Source organism: Chelon labrosus (assembly GCF_963514085.1).
Source record: "Chelon labrosus genome assembly, chromosome: 23".
NCBI classification, from domain to species: Eukaryota; Metazoa; Chordata; class Actinopteri; order Mugiliformes; family Mugilidae; genus Chelon; species Chelon labrosus.
In genome coordinates this window covers 19,819,782-19,841,657 of record NC_140356.1, presented here as the reverse complement: position 1 = coordinate 19,841,657, position 21,876 = coordinate 19,819,782, and the positions used below count along the sequence as shown (strand labels likewise).

Here is a 21,876-nt window from a genome sequence, read left to right as displayed (position 1 = left end):
CTTCCTGCTTTTGCTTTATTTATCTTTTTACAGGATGGACACGACGCTGCCGCTCATGCTTGCTGCCAGTTCTTCATAGTGGTCAATTGTGGTATTACAACAGAAATAAATAAACTTATTTATTTAGTTTTTAACAAGGACGTCTAAGGGGACCAGAGCCTCCAGTGGACGTTAGAGGAACTGCAGTTTTTAGATGTGCTGCCGTCTGGTTAAAACCGATCTCTAAAGTCTTTGTGACCTTTTGTCTTTGGACGAACCTTTTGGACGTCCCTCCATCTTGTCTTTCTTCTCTTTCACACTCAGTTTGTCTCTCTCTGATCGCGGCGCGTTTTCTCCTGAAGAAGCACTTTTTTCACGCTTTTTCTTTCTTCTCTTTCTTTACATCTTTTATATTTCATTCATATTTGATTCCCGCTATGTTTTATTCACACGCTTCACAACCTCTGGAGTTTATTCCCTTCGCTGTTTTATCGACCCACTTTCTCCTGCATCAATACTTCATCAGCTCCTTTCCCTTATTTTACCTGTTGTTCTCCTCTTCTTTTCCTCCCTTCTTTTATTTCTTTGAACTGTCGCTGACATTTACAGTCTTTAACGCTCACCTCCTCCTCCTCCTCCTCCTCCATGCTGGTGTTTTCTCCTCAACTCTTTTAGTGGAAGTCTCGTGGGGGTGCGTTCACAGACGCTCGGCGGTCCCGGGGCGTTCCTTGTTGTGTTTTAGCAGCAGATGAATCTCAGGCTGAGGTTTGATCCTGAGGAGCTGCGTTCAGAGGCACCGCAGCGTTACACAATGTTACACAGTGTTACACAATGTTGACTTAAACTCACTCCTCTCTCTTCTTCTTCGTTGTCTCCTTTTTCTTCTCCTCCTCCTCCTCCCCCTCCCATTTCCTGCTCCTCTTAGGTCCATGTTTTAGCTCCTCCTGTGCCTCCTCCTCCTCCTCCTCCTACTGCTTCTTTTCCTTTTTCTCCTTCTCCTCCTTTCCTCCTTATCCGTTTCCTTCTTCCTCATCCTCCTTCTTCTACCACTTCTGCTTCTCCTCCTCCTCAAGCGTTTTCTCCATCTTCTTCTCTTCCTCCTCCTCATCTCCTCTTTTCTTCTCCTCTTCTTCCTTCATGTCCTCCTCCTCCTCCTTCTTCTTATTCTTCTTCTATTCTATTTCCAGTAGATGTGACGCTCATTCTCCTTCTTCTCCTTTCTTCTTCTTCATCTTGTCCTCCTCCTGTGCCTCCACCTCCTTCTTTGTCTCCTCCTTATCCTCTTCCTTCTACTGCTTCTTTTCCTTTTTCTCCTCCTCTTCCTCATCTCCCTTTTCTTCTCCTCTTCTTCCTTCTTGTCCTCCTGCTTCTCCTGCCTTGTCCACTCCATCTTCCGTCTTCTTCTCCTCCTCCTTTTTCTGCTTCTTCTTCTCCATCTTGTTCTCCTCCTCCTCTACGTTTCTCTTCTCCGCTTCATCCTTCATGTCCTCCTCCTTCTTCTGCATCTTCTCCCCCTTCTTTTTCAGTTTATTCTTCTCCATCTTATTTTCTCCTCCTTCAGTCTGGTACTCCTACTTCTATGTCCTCCTCCTCCTCCTCCTCCTCCTCCTCCTCCTCCTCCTCCTCCTCCTCCTTCTTCTACAGTGATTGATGTTTAGTGATTGATTATCTGATCACATCGTTTGATTCGGTCTCCATGGTAACGGTTCACCTCTCATCACATCGAGTCAGTCGAGTCGTAGAAGAACTTTTTTGTTTTTCGTTGAATGAACTTAACTCACAGCTCGGAGGGAGAGAGGAGGAGGAGGAGGAGGAGGAGGAGGAGGAGGAGGAGGAGGAGGAGGAACCAGAGAGGTCGAGTCAACGACGCTGAGAATAAATCAGAGAGGAGAGACGGTCAGCTGACGGCCGAGCTGAGACCTGATTGATTCAATGAACAGGACGCTCATTAATTATTCATGAGGACGTTTATTTATAGCCAATCACAGCGGTAGATTAAAATGATTCAATTACAACAAGACATAGAAACAAACTTAAAAACAGACTCTTTAGATATTTATGATTATTATTGACTGCGTTAAATAAAATGTCTGAGGACAGGAGCTGCTGAGAGTTTGTCTTTTAAATCTGGTGGAGACGCTGATGGAGGAGTTCCTCCACCGAGGAGCAGCGACAGCTCCTCTAACGTCTCCAGAGAAGATCAGCTAATGATGAGGAGCAGAGGAGGAGGAGGTGGTGGTGGTAACCATGGTAACCTTTACTAATCATCAGGTGAGGAGTTTCAAGGAGGGACAGAAACATGGAGGTAGAACATGGAGGAGGACATACTACTTCTCCTCCTCATCCTCCTCTTCTTTTTCATCCTCCTCCTTCTACTCTTCTTCCTCCTACTTTCTTCTTATTCTTCTCTTCTTCCTCCTCCTTTGTATTCTTCTCCTCTTTCTTATTTCCTCTTCTTCTTTTCTTCTTCTCCTCCTCCTCCCCTTTCTCCTTCTTTGTCTCCTCCTCCTTCCTTTTCTCCTTTTTCTCCTCCTCCACATCCTTCTGCTTCATCCTCCTCCTCCTCCTACTCTTCCTCCTCCTCCTCCTATCTTCTTCCTCTTGTCCTCCTCTTTCTTCTTATTCTTCTCCTCTTCTTCCTCCTTCATTCCCTCCTCCTACTTCTTCTCCTACTTTCTTGTTCTTCTTCTCCTCCTCCTCGTCTTTCTTCTTGTCCTCCTCCACCTCCTTCTCCTCCTCCTCCTCCTCCTCCTCCTCCTCCTCCACCTCCTTCTCCTTGTGATGCTCCTCTCCATCTGTAAACTTCTACAGCGGCTGACGTTCTGATGTGAACTCATGCATCTGGTCACATCGTTTGATCTGGTCTCCATGGTAACAGTAACCAGGTTGGAGACGTGTCAGTGTGAACACAGACAGTGAATCGTCTCATTCTGATCAAACTCATTCATATTTTAATTATCGACCGGCGTCACACATCAATCAGTTCATAGAGTGTTTGTAGTCGGGGTCATTGTGTCACAATCAACCAGAGGAAAAAAGAACCCATTAACCGCTCCCATAACGGCCTTTTGTTGCCGCGGGCGACCGCTGCTGATCAATACCACTGCCTGGCAACCAAATATTTAATCTGATACTTATATCAGTGTGATTGTCAGGAGTGGAAGTCAATCTCACACGCGGGCGGCCGGCCGGATGACAGGATGTGTTTATTAATATCGATGTGTTTGAGTTTGCTCTCGTCCTTTAAAGCCGTTCAGAGCAGATAAATCTAAATGGAAAGGTCAAGGATAAACCCACGAGCCACGGGGGGGGGGGGGGGGGGGGTCTGTGGAGACTGACTCGCTTTTGGAGTCGGCCTCTAGTGGACGACAGAGGAACTGCAGCTTTTTTTTTTTTTAAGCATTTTCACATTAGCTTCATGATAGCTTCATGTTTCATCCCTGGAGGTTCCAGCTTGGTGGAGATGACACAAACCGTTGCACTCATTCGTTAAACAGTGGTCATCGTCTTGATAAAAAATTACACGTGATCAGTGGCGGCTGGTGAATTTTGTATTAGGGGGGGCGCAAAGTTTGTAAATCAAACCCCTGTAGGGGGCTCTGGGGGCATCCTCCCCCAGTAGATTTTTGTGATTTTCACGTACAAACTAAGCATTCTGGTGCATTCTGACAAAATAATAAAGAACATCTCCTTACAAAGACAAATGGGGCCATGGAACTAAGTTTTAACTTAATTTATTTGCCTTGTAAAATCCAGCAAGTTTAAAAATGCTAATATATCAAACATTTTAATCGCATATAAATATTTGACCTGAGAACAGTTATTTTTTCATATGGATTTTTAGTATACCACTGAATAATGACTGAAATTTCCCATCCAAGGGGCCAACCAAAGCGGTTTCATCAGCTTCTTCGTTCATGTTCATTGTGGTTTGTAGTCTGAAGTAATGACGCTAGTTGGTGCTCCAGTATAATCGGTCCGCCGAACTCATCCAGTGAGAAACGTTCCGCGGTGCAAAAATAAGTGTGATTAAAATGCGTAAAAAATGATTAACCCGTTATTTTTGTGTAATTAATTAATCTTAATTAACAAGTTAAAGTCCCGGCCCTAGTTTTAAGTCCTTCATCCCCGTTGTAGTCCATAACATCTCTGTCCCGGGACTTTGAAACAGCACGCAGGTGAAACAAAAAAAGCCGTTTAGCATACACATTTGAGGTGAAGCTCCTTGTGTATGTCCTCCCACGATCAGTAGCCTGCTGCGAAATGTTTAAGTCCGGACAGTCGGGTCCCAACTCCTTCATCCTTTTCTTCTCCACAGCCGACCTAGTATATACAGTCAATTCAGCCGACCGACGAAAATTGCGCGAATGCTTCCTGATGGACGTGATTGATTGATGAATTGTCCAATCAAGCAGCCATCTCTTTGCTCAGTTACGTATGACTCAAGCGCGTTAGGGCGAGCCCCAAATCCTCATTGAAAATGCATTGAAGGCTCATTTTCCGAAAAAAAAAGTTTTAACATGAGAGTCAATGGGAGAAGCTGGGGCGATTTTCCACGTTGAGGAATTCGCCCAGAGAGGCGGGACCATTTGAAACGCGACTTGAACCTGACGATTCTGATGACAGATAATATGTCTAGAACACTGAAAACTACTTTTGCTGTGATAGAATTTGTAAAAAAAAAAAATCCTCTTTCTCCCAGCTGGTAGGGCGTCGCCCAAATCGCCCCTATACACCATCCGCCCCTGCACGTGATGCTAGTTACATACTAGCTAGCTAGATTTAACGTTAGATTTAATTTAGCCTCCAAAACACAAAGTTAGCTAGCTGCAGAGATCAAAACAGTTTTTAGTTCCAGGCTGTAAACATTTTTGAGATCTATGGGGACTGAGTCGCTGTTGGAGCCTCTAGTGGACATTAGACGGATTGCAATTTTTTTTTTTTATCACTTTCACTTTAGCTTCATGTTAGCTTCATGTTTCTTCCCTGGAGGTTTCAGCTTTGTGGAGACATGTTATCCCAACCTCTGTCATGTTGACTAGACTCACGCTCACTTGCTATAATGATTAGCTAATGCTAGCCACATATCAGCTAATATTCCCCAGTTCTTGGTTGTGCTTTTAGCTAGCTAGCTAGCTTTAACATTAGCATTAAGTTAGATTTCAAAACACAAAGTTAATTTCATTGTGTTCATTGTTGTAGCTTGCTGCTCTCTCACTGTTAGCGTGAACGCATGATTAAACTGTTGTGTTCGCGCGTTTTGCAATGATCAGTGTCCCGATAAAAAGTAATTAGCTTAATGCTAGCTACGGATTAACCACTATTTCGGCATTTTTGGTTGCGCTTTTAGCTAGCTAGTTTTAACATTAGCATTAAGTTAGCTAGCTATAGAGATCAAAACAGTCTATGGAAACTGACTTGCTTTTGGAGCCTCTAGTGGACATTAGAGGAACTGTAGCTTTTAGCAATTCCATGTTAGCTTCATGTTTAATCTCTGGAGGTTGCAGCATGACATCGGTTTCCTGTCCCGCTTGTTTAGCTCACATATCCCAACCGCCGCCATCTTGATTATCTCTGACTGCTAGCAACATATGAACTAACTAGCTTTAACATTAGCATTAAGTTAGCCTCCAAAACACAATGTTACTAGCTACACAGATCAAAACAGTTTTTTGTTCCAGACTGCAAACATATTTATTTTTTGGAGGTCTGTGGTGATTGAGTTGCTTTTGGACATTAAAGGAACTGTAGTTCTTGGTACTTCCTTGTTGGACTCATTTTTCATCCCTGGAAAGTTGCTGCTTGGTATCGGATGTAACATCAGCAACCAAACGTTTTTATCCGACACTCTTGACTGTCACAGATCGATAACGTTGGCTCTCCTGTAGGTTTTTGTTTAGATTTGTTTTCTTCCCGCAGTTCTCAAACCGTCCCCCTCCTCCTAAATGTCAGCTCTTCGGGAATTAACTAACAGCCTCAGCCACTGCGATGCCATTCAGTGATAATCTAATTGCTCCTTAAAAGCTCGACGTGTTGCCGAGAACCAGCGAAGCGGTAAAACTGAGGATTTATGTTCGGTCCTAGTGATGTGAAAATGTAAAAACCATCGAGCTAAGCGCCGACAGTTTCTCCTCTGGACAGCACATTTAGCCCGTCTGGCTCCCCCGAAGAGACAATAACCCTCGGCCTCTTCCACTTGACTGATGTTCTCTGACGGCTGCTGCTATTACACTCTCTCTCTCTCTCTCTCTCTCTCTCTCTCTCTCTCTCTCTCTCTCCCTCTCTCTCTATAGCTCAGTGAGTGTCGCTCGCTCCATTTCCAGCTGACTGATGTTGAGTGACCATCGCTGGCCATCGCTCTCTCTCTCTTTCTGTCTGATAACTGAGGCCGTAAAGCCCGGTCCAACTACAATGACCATCCCTGATATCACTCTCCTTGTCTGTAGTTTGCAGTGGCAGGTTCCGTTGACGGTCGCCGTGGGGAACACGTCCAGCGTTTGCTTGGAGAGTCTGCTCTGGATCAACAACAGGACAGGTACGGTACTGCAGCACGTAGCTCTAGATTAGATCTGGTCATTAACTACACGGCTCCACAAAAACTTTTTTCATGATTTCTAAACATTTATTGCGCTGAGGCGTACGTGGAGCTCCAGACCCCGGTTCGAGGGCCGCAACGTGAAGTGGAGTCACATGACAGAGTTACAGAAGTAAAGGTTTATTTCATTTAAAGGTGAAACAAAGCGTCTGCAGCTGAAAAGTGGTCCTCTTCAACGAGGATCTTCATTTAATCTTCTCAGGTGTAGCTGTTGAGGTGATCAAGCCAATACAGGTGCAGGGAGGTGTGACAAGCCAGAAATATTTAGTTTTTGTTCAGATGAATTTCAAAAGTGAAGAAAGTCACAATCTTCTTCAGACTTCCTCAGAGTGTCAGTGGAGTGCTGTGGATTTCTAAACTGACTCATATTTTGCTCTGTCTGGGAAATAATCACCAAGAGGAGTGATAGGGTAAGATCTGGATCCCAATCATTCAAATTTAGATATTCTACCAATCTATTGGTGGGATATGTGATTGATTCTAGAGAGATATTTTATTCATCTGGTGGGAAATTTTACGTTGACTGGGATTTGAACACATTCTTGCGAACCAGGACACTCACGTGTTGTAGTTTTAAAGAGCTGGTCAATAGGTCCGGTTTGTTCGCAAATGTCACAAAACTATTTTTGACAAACTTGCTCATATTTTGCTCTATAATTGCATCCAAATACAACCACAACCCTCCTTCCTCTAAGAGTGGACATGTCTAACTCATTTATTTAGTATACGTTCAGTTGAAGCCAATCCCACTGGGTTCCATGATAGAGATGGGATTCACAGCTCTTTGAAGGGAGCAGGATCTTATGAATCCGTTCCTTTCATAGAGCCGTTGAAAAGACTGGCTCATTTTGATATTTATTTATTTTTAAGATGCCAGTCTTGGGGGTAACTCATTTTATCTGGTAGATAATCACTAAGAGGAGTGATAGGTTAAGATCTGGATCCCAATCATAAAAAATTAGATATCTACTGGTGGGGTATCTGAGTTTGAATTATTCTGAAATATTAATTCTAGATAGATACTTTATTTATCCTGTGGGAAATTTGGTAAAAACTTTTACACTGACCGGGATTCGCAACCATTCATGTGTACTGAGACATTCGCTCACCTCCTTTGTTTTGAAGAGCCATTCAAAAGGGTTGATTCGTTCGCAAACGTCACAACTCTGGTTTTGACGGTCAAAAAACACTTTAAACTGTTCAGTCTCGCCCATATTTTGCTCTATAATTGCATCTAAATGCAGCCACAACCCTCCTTCCTTTACAAGTGGACACGTCTAACTCTTTTATTTAGTATATGTTCACTCCCGTTGGGTTCCATGCTAGAGATGAGATTTGGGGCTCTCTAAGAAGGAGCCGAATCTTATGAATCCGTTCAAAGATTCTACATAGATACTTAATTTATCCCGTGGGAAGGTTGGTAAAAACTTTTTGGTTGACCGGGACACTGACTAAGTTCCTTTGTTTTAAAGAGCCAGTCAAAAGTTTCGGTTTGTTTGCGAATGTCACAACTCTGGTTTTCACGGTCAAACACTGTTTCTAAACTTCTCAAACTCGATTATATTTTGCTTTATAAATGCATCTTCCTCTCTGAGTGGACACATTCAGCCACGGTTGCCAGTCACGGTGAACGCGTTCTACTTTGAAGGAAGCACACATCTCCATTAAAAGTTACTCTGCAATTATCACGTATAATTATCTCGTTAGCATCAGATAACGAGCCTTCGTCTTATTTTCTTACGTTAGCCAAGCAGAGTAATGATCTCATTATGTGCAGATATGTGATTTGTAGTGAAATTGGATGAGCACAGGTACATTATGGCTTTGTGCACAGAGACTAAACATCACTCCTGATTTAGTTTTAAATATAATTATCACTTTGTGTCTTACTTTTTCTTTTTTTCTTTTTGAATGAAGCAGTTTGATTGTGGCTCAACTTTTAAAAGAATAAACCTTTTTATTGATCACTTATTGTGAACTTTCAAGCTTTCATAATTCACGTTTCTGCAGAATAAAACTCTCTCAGGTTCAATTCTTGGTAAATTTATCTCTTATTGACACAAATGATGACAGCAGTCCTCTCTGGCTTCTGGCACAACTTCACCCAACTTACAAGGAGCATGGTTGTAAGTGTGACTTTATAGAGGGAAGTGGCTGAGGTATTGAGCCAGACTTGGGTCAGCAGCTATTTTCTGTCTTTCCTCACCCGTGTGAAGCGTCCTACGAGCTGCTCTACGAACGCTTACAGTCTAATTTCATTTCGTTTTTTTGAGAAGCTGTAATGTTGTTGGTATTCACACAACGTCAAAAGGCGGTGCAGCTCCAGCAGGTGATGTTTAGGTGTTTTCACATAATTGCGCCCAAATTAGAATAAGAAAATAAAAGATTTTCACTCATGTGAGTCTTTGGGAATTGATCGTCTCTCCCCCAGTCCATATCATTCAGGGCGATAATGATGAGATTAACAGCATTTACAGGTTTTACACTGTCCTTATTATTGTACAACTCGTTGTGGGAATATTGCATATTGGGTAAATTAAACTGAACTCCCTGACATCAAGTCCTACTTTTTTATCTCCATTTCGAGTTTCTACAAACTATACTTCACATTAAAGAAGTAAAAAAGAACTGTGACAGGACAACGTGGTGTCATCTGCATATGTGATGAACTTAGTTGTTCCAGACCCGTTTTGGTTGAACCCATTCAGACCTTGTTTAACATCCGTTTAACATCTTAGAGTCCAGGTGTGAACACTGATCTGGTCTCTGGAGTCCAGGTTAAACAGGTCCAGGTGTGAACACTGATCTGGTCTCTAGAGTCCAGGTTAAACAGGTCCAGGTGTGAACACTGATCTGGTCTCTAGTGTCCAGGTTAGAGTCCAGGTGTGAACACTGATCTGGTGTCAGTCCACATGTGGAGGTGGTCTGGGACACATGTGACCTCCTTCCTTTGGTAGTGTGAACACACAATGAGTCCTGGGTCACATTAAAGACCACCTACTCAACAGGGCTGATCTGAGGAAGAGGAGTTTAACTCATTCATTCAACCACTAGTAGAAATGATCACATGAATACGTGATGTCTGTTCATTAGTAATGAGAGCCTTTTAAAAGATTCTGGCCTTGGAGCTGAGAACCAAACTAAACTAGAAACTAATCTGAACTAGAATCAACTCAGGAAATGTACCATCCACCATGAGGGAAGGAAAGAGAGAAGCTCTTTCCTTCCCTCATTCCATCCCTCATCCCTTCCTTCTCTAAAATAACTAACACCATAAATAAATGGTAGGTAGAGATCCATTAGAGACAGCAGCTGGTACAATATTCTACTGACTACATGATGGCGCTGCTGATTTACAGACACACAAACTGAGATCAGATCTCAAGTGCTGGCTGGGGACGCATGTGGAGACACATTTATATTAAGACCAGGTGGAGACACAGGGACTTAATAAGCGACTGATGGAGTTGTATTTGTTTTGTCCCAGAAACCCACAGGATTGGTCAGATGGATGACAACACCTGGTTACTAGGCAACATCAATCAGACCGGCTACTTCCGTGTGAACTACGACCTCCAGAACTGGAAGCTGCTGATCCAGCAGCTCCACACCAACCCTCAAGTAAACCCGTTCGTCTGTTTGTCTCAGCTGTTTCAAATTAGTTTCAGATATTTTCTTTCTTTCTGCTTTTAACTAAATATTTTTCATTTTCTTATTTCAGATCATCTCAGTTGGAAACAGGGCAGGACTCATTGACGATGCCTTCAACCTGGCCAGGTGAGTCTCTGCTTAACTTCATAGCTTTAGTTCATTGATCCTTAGCTTCATCTACATTCCTCATCCTGTTGTACACGGATATAAGAATATACTGTTACCATCTGCTTGTATTAAACCAGTGTTAGACAGGTCTTCTAGTTTGACTGAGTCAGCTGTACGTAGCCTCGGGAGGTTTTTATATATATTTGAGTTCAGTTAAGACCTTCAGCTCTTCATACATGCATTTACATTCACTCAGGGCTTTGGGATAAAGCTTCAACGGCAGCGTATTCTATAACGGCAGCGATAAGTGCAGCTCGGCCTCTCAGAGATTAGCAGCGCCGCTTTTCAGCAGGTTTTTTTTCCCTGAGTCTTCCTGTGTGGGGTGTTTTGCATGTTCTCCTTTGGTTTATGATCCTCAGCTCCTATAGAGATGAACATATTTAACACCAGGCTGCAACAGTTTTCCAGTTTGACTAACACCATGTTAAACTCTTGCTCTGAGTCTGAATGGTCAGATTTGAGGTTTCACTGTGACTTTCAGGAGCAAAACGTTTTTTAAAAAGTCCAAACTTGACCAGTGTTTGAATACGTTTAGTTTCCTGCTCAGGTTGTAGTTTCATACATTCATATTCATCCATTTACTCGGGAAGGATCGCTCATTTCTTGACACATTTATTCACATTTACCCGTTCACCTGCCTGCGACAAAACGATGAAGAGATATGTTTGCAGTGAATCCTAGTTCTGGTTAAATAGTGCCTGTAGTCTTAAACTTACAAACATGAACTGCCTTCTTACACATGGTGCCTTCTGGGTGGATTAGCTTGTTGCCCATGAAACAGAAGGTTAGTGGTTTGATGCCTTGTCTTTGAGCAAGACACTGAACCCTGAGTTGCTTGTTTTAACTTAGTTTTTTTGGATGCACCATGACCTGGATGAGTGAGAACAAGCACAGAGACGTATCTGATAGTTTTACCTCTTTGAGTCTTTAATGATTATTTAAATAAAAGCATCCTGGTAGATGACAGAACTAACAGTTTGTAGAAAATGGTGCAAAATATAAAGTGAAATATGACAACGAGGCCTGGCTGCTAGGAAAAGACGCTGTTTGCCTCTAAAAGTAACAAAGAGGTAGAATTAAATGGACTCAAAATACCTCAAATCTGTACTGCGAATATAAATATCTTAAAGAACAAAGCTGAACCAAAGACGACTGGACTCAACGTTCAAGTCTGAGGAGGAACTTTGGTGAAAAATTAAAACCCATCCGGGGATTCAGATGTTTCTATGAACTGAAACACAAAGAGTAGTCGTGTTTGTCTGGACATGGAGAGTTTCATGAAGACGTTTCATCAAAGTCTTCAGTTCTAATAGACTGGTGGGGGGTTGGGGTTTAAATAGGAACATCTATCTGTCTCCAAGAAGTTTCACACCTGTTCACACCTTGAGAGTGGAGTCTCTGGACATCAATTCATTCATTGCAGATAGGATCTAAACAGTTTCCTCCAGTCACAAGTGAGGATCTGGTTTCTGATAGAGAAACCCCACAGTTGTTCCTAAACTGTCTGTGAAGGTTCTCAGTCATCCAGGTCAGGAGAAGATGTTTCACCACTCATCAGTTCAGAACTGAAGAAGCTACTCGGATGAGTGGTGAAACATCTTCTCAAAAAACTCTACAAGTCCAGTTACTTTTTTTAAACACTTTTTTTGGATGTTGGTCCTAAACCCCAACGCCCCACACCAGTCTTTTAGAACATGAAGACTCTACAAGTCCAGCTGACCTTATTTCAGCTTGTTCTTGTGGAGGTACGATGACCTGGATGACGGAGAACCAGTTCATTCATTTTTAATTTTCCTCCTCAGACTTTAAAATCGTTCCTCGGGGTATATTTTGTACTACTCCATGATTCGCTCATTTAATCAGCCTTGTAGTAGGACTCAAGTCAATGTTCTTATCACTTTATTCCTTCTAAAATACAACCCAACTCCCCACCAGTCTTGAAGCGTCTTGAAGAAAACCTTCACAGACATGAATATAAATACTTTTCTTCCTCTACACTCTTCAGTCTATTAGTTGTCCTCCTGGTCTCACAGTATCCCACTGAACCGGTCAGGTATAGTCAGCAGAGCAGTGTGAGTTGAGCATTCAGAGCAGACTACCTGCCTGAGAACAGCGTGATCAGAAAGTCAAAAAAACACAAGAGTGGAGCCAGACGGGAACTCTGTGATGAATGAACGATCAGTCGAGCAGCAGCAGCAGCAGCAGAGGAAGAGGAAGAAGAGGAGGAGGAAGCCAGAGTGAGTCGTTCCTCAGCCTGAAGCCTTCTGAGCACTGTAACCAAAATCTACTCTGACACCGACCCTATAACTCAATCTACCCCCCCGCCACCACCCCCCTCGCTTTCACTTTCCCAGTGTTTGTGTCTCTCTCCCAGCCATCTGTCTGCTGTCACGTTGAATGAGCAACGGCTAGAGACGACTGCGCTGCCATCCTCCTCCTCCTCCTCCTCCTCTACTACTACTTTATATTTATTTATATATATGTCGATGAGTTAAGAGATCGACTCTTTCCATCTGCACAGAAACAGAAACTGCACACCCATTAATATTCACGCCGACAGCAGAAGACACTCTTCAGCCTGCATCTGTCGCTATGGTAACGTCACCACACTGCATCAGAGGAGAGGATGGTTTTTTATTTTATTTTCCTCTTTCAGGGAGGTCGCTGTTGTCGTCTTTGGGGTTTTATTCTGATTCATAGACTTTTTTTTTTTTTGGTCCCGTTTATTGTCCTGAATATCGGAGATGAGATGACCCGTTTTCCGCCATTTATATTTTGAGACAGAAACTTTTTTCTTTGAGGACGGGAAACACTTTGACACGCTTACCGTCGGGAAAAGTTGTACCCTAAAATGTGCTATGGTGCTACGTAAAACACACATCTTGACTCTTGGCGACCCATTTTGTTCATATATGTGTGTGTGTATAATATTTTATAGTTTGACAGAGTCTCCTCTGCTGTATTTCTGCAGTTAAGACGTCGGCTCTGTGTGAAAATAACATCCGGTCTATGGGGTGTTACATATTTAACCCATCTTTCCCAAATTGACAGAAATTGCTCCAGTTTCCAGTCGACTGATTCTTTTATCTCCTCCATTGTGTAAATGTCCGTCCATGTATTCAGAGTCTCTTGTGACAACCACTTCCTGGTTAAAGGCTTTTTCACCAGCCATCAGCAGTACATTTATTAAATATTCATCTGTCTTTGACCACTTTCTTAGGAAAATATCAGAGATACATGATCTTACTTTTAAGGGATATTTCTTTATTTAAAATATCTTGTAGGGCAGTCTGTATCCTCCAATAGTCTTTGACATTTTCTATATTCAGAGTTAAAGTACGTGCTCTTAGCCCTAGCCTTTCGTTCCTTGTTGCCTAGGTAACCCTCTTGTATTTTTCCAAGTGGAACAAGCAGAACATAAAATATTGCTAGTGTATGGACGGAGCTATTTGAAAAGAAAATACCGTTGCCGTTGCTGCCGCTTCACCTGAGTTCATGATCACGGTGGATCTGGTGGACGGTGTTTCCTTTCAGGTCAGCGGTGAGGGAACTCTGTGTTTGTCAATCACCTGCATCAGTCTATTCCAGCTCTTCCTGGTGGATCCTTAGTAGTTCCCGGGACAGACGAGGTGTATAATCCCTCTAGTGAATTCTGGTTGTACCCCAGAGTATCCTTCTAGCTCGTTGTACCCAATAAACCCAGTCCTTAAGGCTGAACCTCCTTTCACCGGCTTGAATCCGTGATGCCATTCTTTGGGTCACCACACAAGGTTCATCACCGGTAAATTGAAAGCTTCACCTTGATGCTATGACTGCAGCCACCGCACCAAACCAAACCAAACCACCTCCATTGTACCATCGTACGTAAGCAACACCCATAGATACTTGAACTCCTTTGCTTAGGGCATGACTCACTTCTAACCCAAAGGGAACAACTCACCATTTTCCGGGGATAAGCACCACGGCCTCAAACTTGGAGGTGCTGACTCTCATCTAGGCCGGTTCAAACCATCCCAATCTGAGTTGAAGGTCGGAGTTTGATGAAGTAATGTGTAAAAAGCAGGGACTTGATTCTGAGGCTCATATTCCCGACCACATGTACATGTATATGGTGAATAGATTTGCATTTATGCATCGCTTTTCTACCTATTGGTACTCGAGTTCTTTACAGTCACAATGGCACATCTACACATCAGCGTTTTTATTCAAGGACACGTCGGCATCGAGCCACGTCTGGTTTGTGGCCAATCTGCTCTAACTACTGAGCTTTCACCTCATGGGCTGGCTCTACGGGTTTGATTCCAAAATGGTTCCATCATCCGATGTTTCAGGGTGATGTTATTGACTACAGCGTTAATATTAATGGTAGAAGTAATGCCAAAATAAGAGTCGGAGTAAAAGATCAATTTCATCTTTGTTTGAGGCTGCAGGCGGGTAAGAAACTGCTAACGTGGCTCCTTTCACTGACAGAAAATGCCTCTTATTTACAAAGACGTTATCTCAGCATTTTTCTGAATGCTGCTCATTGAATGGATTACATGTTGGAGGATATTTATTCCCTGAATTAATTTCAGTCGTGCTGATTCTTCTCCTGCTCTCAGGTCGATTGACTGGAGCCTGAGCAGTCGGCCCAGCGCTAAATGCTGATTGGGAACAGCAGGACTGAATGTATTTGTGTGAGTGTGCGGAGCCAGTTTAGCAGTAATAAATAGCTGTGTCTCGGTTAGTGTGTGCTTAAACAGTGATGGATGTCGCCTCTCTATTTGTGTGTGTGTGACCGCAGATGTCCCTCGTTAGCTCTCCACTGAGCCCTGCTAATGGCTAATGGCCAAACAATTAACTGGCCCTTAACGATGTTAACGAGTTAATGAGCTTGTTAAGGCAACAACGCCGGGAGAGAGGCACACACATGGAGATGGTCGCTGAGAGGGAAAATTAAAAATCTATAATATCTTGACTTCACTGCTTGAAGTGTAAAGCCGTGCTAGCATGTGAGGGAATGAAAGTGAAAGGTTTGTCTTGAGGTTGGATCTAAAAGAGAGATCATATCAATGAAATCACAAGGTTTCATTCCCTGGAGTTCTTCATTAAGGTTTGAACTCGCTAACTGAGCTTATATTAAGTTAGCTTACTGACAAACAAGCCTTAGACTGACAGAAATACATACCATCCAATCAACCAATTTAGAGCTAGCGAGTAAAATTGACAAATATATGTTAAATCTTGTCAAAGATATTCCTGTTTTCAGGGGGTTACAGTATTACCACTAATACAACCAAATAAAATAATAAAATAATAATAAAACCAAAGGGCTTCAAGGTATAAACTCATCTCTGATCTCTTAGGCCAACCTCGAGAACTCTGACAAATGTACAAGTGAGTATTGTCTGCATACAGAATAACAAATGTCCCAGGATTCCACCTTGTGGGACTCCAGACTTAAACAGTGAAACAATTAAACTCAAACCATGCCCATTCAGTCCAATTTACCAAATTGAGATGAGTAAAATTTAGGTCTAGACTCACTCTGGTCCTAAAGTCTTTGCTACGAGGAAAATATTGACAAAAATATGTAAAATTTTGTCAAAGGAATTTGTTTATGTCGGGTATCCTTTTACAATATTACTACTAATAATAAACTTAAATAAACAAAACTGATTAAACCATAATCTCTGATCTCTGAGGCCAACCACAAGAACTCTAACAGATGTACATGTGTGTCTCGTCTGCATACGGTGATATCACCAGAACAACCAGCAAAAAAACAACAGATGTCCCGGGATACAACCTAGCGGGACTCCAAACTTAATTCTGCATGTTTTTTAAGTGTTATAACCCAGCTCTGCTAAGGAAAAAAAGGGAAGCAACTTTAAATAACACCTGTAGAAAGACTGTCTCCCAGAGGTGGCTGTAATCTTTACAGACATAAAGTGAACATGTTGGACAGAAGAGAGAACATACTGATGAGTTATAGGCTATTTCAAGAATCCTCAGAGACCAATGAGGAGGCGAAAGTGAAAGGTCTGTGTTGAGGTTGGAGCTGGGAGAAAGGTCATATCAATAAAATCAGACCGCTCACACTAAAGCACATTTGCTGAGACCTCTGACTGAATAGCACAGAGCATCGTGAGAAAGACTTTGGCATTAGTGACTGATATTATGTGGATGTTGTGGAGGTTTACTGTTGTTGTTGTTGTGTCAGGCCAGATGTTGCCCCGGAATTTTTATTTTTGGCAGCTTTGACACTAGCCAACCGCCAATAAAATAGAAAAAGAAGAAGAAGAAAAAGTTTTTACCCTGCAGGGACTGATCGGGACATCCCTACGTCTGTTTGGCTGACACTTTAAGTCCAACATATCTGAAAAGTTATTCTATACTGTCTATAAAACCAGTTACTGTGGTTCTTTAAAGAATACATTTACCCTGTAAGTGAAGCGTGATGCATGCACTGTACATCTAAAATCTGATATGGATTTGATACCTGATGGATAATGTCTTGAAAGATGGAGGAAGAAAAGGGAGGATTGGCCGCTGTTGCCGTGGCGACCACCAGCCCTCGCTCTCTCTCTTTCTCTCTCTCTCTCTCTCTCTGCCTCCACGTAGAGTTTTGGAGTCGTGTAAACAGGAAAGTTTCTGCAGGCTGGATGGATTATGGTAATGTCCCGTAAAGCCAGATGCATGATGGGAGAGGAGATGAGTGTGCGGAGGTTGGTCGGGTTGGATACGAGGCAGATTATGGAAATGTGAGGGTCTGGAGTTTAGAGTTTCCTCGGCTGCTCAAAGACTTAGAGAGTCTTATCTCAGACAGATTAACTTCCAGTGGAGGTCTGTCTCCGTCAACCTGTCTGTCTCTGAGAATTAAAAAATAATAATAAAAAAAAAACATTTCAGTAAAATACAAAATAACCCTTCACCACCACCTCCTCCGCCTCCTCTGTGAGCCGTTCACTTTGACTGACAGCTCATCAATAAAGATCAGCGTTCGGCCTTAGCTGTGAATTTATTTGCAAAATGTTCTGATCAGTTGCTGAACACTGATAATCAGAATAAACTAAACTAAATATAATAAAATCAGCTCTCCGAGTTCACTTTCCGTCCTCAACTGCCCTCACCTTATTAATATTCATGAGCGATGGGCGGGGCTGAAGGTCGGCGCAGGAAGCAGGTGAGAGCATCCCGCACAAACCAAAACAAAAAGAAAGAAAACATTATGAATGTTAATGAATGCACAGAAGGAAGCTGGTTAATATGCATGAGGCCGTGGATGTAACCCCGGCTTCTAAATAGCTCCGGTGGCATCTGGAGGCCAACAGGTTCCTCTCAGTGCGGTTCATTCACACACCAGAGGGTTAAAGATTAACTCTACATCAGGATCTAGCTTTTGCGTTGGCTTCAGGATTCTGTGAAAAGTGAAACGAAAAGATTATGTTGTATGGAATCCCAACTAGGTCAAAAAACAGAATCATTTAGGTCTTCCTCGCTTCACTTCAGTTCTGCTGTTTTTCTTTCTTTTATTTTAATTTAGATTAAAGTGGACATTGTGTGTTTATAATCTTCCTTTAATCAATGAATTAGCTTTTATTGCTCATGTATTTAGGTACACTCTCTGAATTCAAATCATCTATTTCTACTCAGAGTTGTAGTGAATATGCTTGGAGCCTGGTAGGTCTGCCAGTTTGGGTGGTTTTAGTGGTACCACCAAGGTGGCCATGGTCACTGGGGGGATTTGAACCGTTGACCTGCTTCTCTGACTTCTAATCCATACCCGTTATCGTTCAGATGCATATTTCTGATGAGACCGATGTTGATTCTGTCGTCATTTTTGAGTAAATCCTCGTCGTCCATCTCTTATTGGTCTCTAGTGGACGTCCCAGGCTCCGGTTGCCTAAGTAACCGTCTTGTATATTATAGTGAAACAAGCAGAACCTAAAAATATGTCTAGACCTTCTGCTATTTGAAAAGAAAATACCACCAATAGCGCTGCCGCCAAACCATCTTTACAGTATAGTTGGTGTTGGAACCAAAATGGTGGACAGTGTTTCCTTCAGGTAGCTAAATGTTTGGGGAACTCTCTTTCATCAGTTATCGTAAGTTGTGATCAGTGCGTCTCGGTACCAACCCACATTTTTTCGTCACAACAAGTCGCTAAGTTTCATTAGCATCCATGGTCTCAGATCAACACATTGCCGGTAGCCTCTCCTTGAGCAAGAGCACTTCCTGAATCTGGTCAATCAGGACAGAGTAGCCACAGTAAGAGTCTTAAAGAGACGGGAGCTAACGTTGCTAGTTTCAGATAGCTTCATGTTTGTATTGAACACTATCCCACAGTGGTCACCTCTGGTCACGATTCATCAAAACGTATCTTATTTCAAAAGCAAACCAGGATTTTGCTGGATTTAGTTAACGGCACATATAATCACCTGATTCTTTTCTCTTTGACTATCCTCTGTGTTTCTCAGGGCCGGGTACATCCCACAGGGCGTTCCCTTGCAGCTGATTAGCTACCTACCCGAGGAGACGTCCTTTCTACCATGGCACTCCGCCAGCCGGTCCCTCTACCAGCTGGACAAACTCCTGGACCGCTCAGACGAATACCGACTGTTCAGCGTAAATAATAAATCAGCTGCTTCTCAATCAATCAATCAATCAATCAATCAGCTGAACAAGTGTTAATTAACCCTTATTAATGTTCGTTAACAGGACTATGTGCTGAAGCAGGTCGCGTCGCGGTACCATCAGATGGGTTGGCCAACCAATGTCCCCGGGTCCGAGGGCAACGTCATGCAAGCGTCCTACCAGACAGAGTACAGGACACACAAACACACTCACATTCTGAGTCTAGCTGTTCCAGGCTGGGCTATGATTAGCCTAGCATAGCTTAAAATGCTAAAAGTGAACTTTTTGAACATTGTTTCTGACATCAGGTTTACTTGCTGTGTTGTGTCAGCTGCTAGGTAGAGACATTCAGTCCTCAATCAGCAATCAGCATCAATAAATAGAAGGAGCTCAAAAGTGTGAAACAGTAATGCTAAGCTAGGCTAAATTAGATGGCTGATGGCTTCTTTGTGTCTCTGTTTAGGGAGCTGCAGAGGGAGCTCATCATGTTAGCTTGTAGCTTCGGGAACAAACAGTGCCACCGTCAGGCCGTCGCCTACATCTCTGACTGGATCTCCAGCAACAAGAACAGGTACAAAAACACACACATATACAGCACATGTACACACAATTTACACAACTGAACCTTTGGTGCTACACATGCAAAAGAAAACTGTGGTGCTTGAGATGATGTCACAGGTTCAGAAATAAAAGGAAGAGTTCATTTTAGACGCGAAATAACGAGTCAATGAAGAGGAAACATTCGACGTGAATTTGCCTCGGGGCAACGCAAAGTGATGCATAGATACATCTATGAGATGAAACTGAAAACATGTACTCCACTTTAACATACGCAAGAAAACTGAACAATTCAGCCAAAGGCCGAGTGGAATCCCCTGGTGGATCCGTTGATAGCCGACATCAGTACGTTTGAGCTATTAGTCATCTGTGGGAATGAAAACAAACGATCAGTTCATTAAATTTGTATGAAAGACAGATTCTTGCTTCGCTTTGCCTCCGAACGCACTTACAGATTTTAATATTTTACAAGACTTAAGCATCATATACGTTAAAAAAGGAGTGTTGGAACAAGCAGCAAAGAAAAAACTGACTGTAGAGGAAACTTAAAGAGTTGTTGTGGGTCAGTGACCAGTCATGTCCAGCTCTACTGCCTCAAAGAATGAGGTTAAAGGTATAAACTGTTTTTAAAATCTGAAGTTGACTAAACCAAGTGTCACCATGTTTACATGCTGCAGCATATACTGGGCCACTTACGTATCTGTGCATCAATGGTCCCTGTGCTTTTTCATTTTTTAAGTTTGGTTTTTAACTATGAAATAATAAATTTTATAGTTAGACTCTGGAACGATGTTCAGATGTAATTTTAGACTTTCTGACTCCAGGTATCTGGCCCTCTTAAGCGTTCTTGTGAATCTGGAGGAGAACCAGGTTTATTTAGTGCTGAACACAATGATCGGATCCATGCAGATTTGCTTTTAAACCAGAAACAAAAACAGGAAAGAGTCTGTTATTCGATTTTGATTCTTTAATCCAAAAACTAAAATAAAAAGCTGTAGTCTAAAGTCTAGTTTTTACTTAATTTTCTTTGTCAAAAACCAACTAATAACTGGATTCTCCTTGACGTAGCCTCCACGGTGACCACTGGTCCAGGTCTCTCTGGTCCAGGAAGTAGTCTCCATGGTGACCAGTTGTCCAGGTCTCTCTGGTCGAGGAAGTATTCTCCTTGGGGCCCACTGGTCCAGGTCTCTCTGGACCAGTAAGTAGTCTCCATGGTGACCACTGATTCAGGTCTCTGGTCATGGATCATTGTGTTCAGCACTAAACTAAACACTAAACAAACTCTTAATTATTTATTTGTAAAACCAAACAAGTACATAGACCTTCATCTATGCCTGTTAGTGCACTGTATAGTCCACATGTAAACTACTTCCTGTTTTGTTGTTTTTGACTTGTTGCACTTTTATTTTTTAAATCATGTTAGTAGAAAGAGAATTCTTTTTGGTTTTAGACTGCAGATTAAAATAGACAGTTGTTTTACCTGTGTCTAGTTTTAAAAGTAAACAGGAAATGACAAAACACTGCTCAGACCAGATCCATTCGTTTTATTCTTCTTTCCTTCCTTGTCTCTTTTAGTTTTTTGTTTTTTTATATCTTCTAACTTTATTTCTCTTTTTCATTTTTCACTCTTTCATGTTGCTCCGGCTCCTTCGCTCCCTCTGGGTCCTTAACGAGATCTGCAAAATTAGATTTCAAACTGCAAATTAAATAGAGACAGATGCTGGTGCTCTGTACGGGACAGCAGGGAGCTGATGATAAGAGGCACGCTTGAATTAGAAAAACACTAAATTAATTAAAACGGCGGCTCAGACACTGTGCAGCAGAATTTGTGAATGGATTCCTAGAGAGCCGGACACGTCTCCGCTAACGTCTCCGCTAACGTCTCCGCTAACGTCCGGCACGAGCGCCTTCTACAAGTTCGACATGTGTTTGGAGCGGAGTGCATTTTTTGACGACCGTGCGACACAGACTGTTCCACCTTCTCTACAACAACGGTGTGGCCTCTTTTAATTTGCGAAGCGACGTCTAAATGCTTCATTCTCAGAGTTGGAAGCGTGCCGCCTAAATCCACATTCATGAAGGATTAATCTCTCCGGGGGTGACTTTTTAAATATGCCACGCTCCATTCAGTGACTTTAATCCCGTCTGGAGATGCTATGTAGGCCTCAAGTATTAATTACAAACCTGCTCTTTATTAAAAATGCTGAGATAACTGAAGTCTTGCCAAGAGAGAGAGAGAGAGAGAGAGTGAGAGAGAGAGAGAGAGAGAGAGAGAGAGAGAGAGAGAGAGAGAGAGAGAGAGAGCTCAT

The 21,876-nt window shown here is 42.5% G+C and overlaps 1 protein-coding gene across 1 annotated transcript in view; it reads left to right on the top strand.

Annotated features, from left to right (window-relative positions):
- LOC311508575 (thyrotropin-releasing hormone-degrading ectoenzyme-like) overlaps positions 1 to 21,876 on the top strand; it is a gene marked incomplete at its 5' end in the record, with an annotated part of 167,396 nt that overhangs the window by 121,582 nt on the left and 23,938 nt on the right. The window contains 6 exons of the mRNA XM_084573398.1: positions 6,426 to 6,514; positions 10,062 to 10,195; positions 10,296 to 10,351; positions 18,853 to 19,000; positions 19,094 to 19,197; positions 19,473 to 19,580. Coding sequence (XP_084429524.1) covers positions 6,426 to 6,514; positions 10,062 to 10,195; positions 10,296 to 10,351; positions 18,853 to 19,000; positions 19,094 to 19,197; positions 19,473 to 19,580 — 639 coding nt within the window. The remainder of the gene's footprint in view (positions 1 to 6,425; positions 6,515 to 10,061; positions 10,196 to 10,295; positions 10,352 to 18,852; positions 19,001 to 19,093; positions 19,198 to 19,472; positions 19,581 to 21,876) is intronic.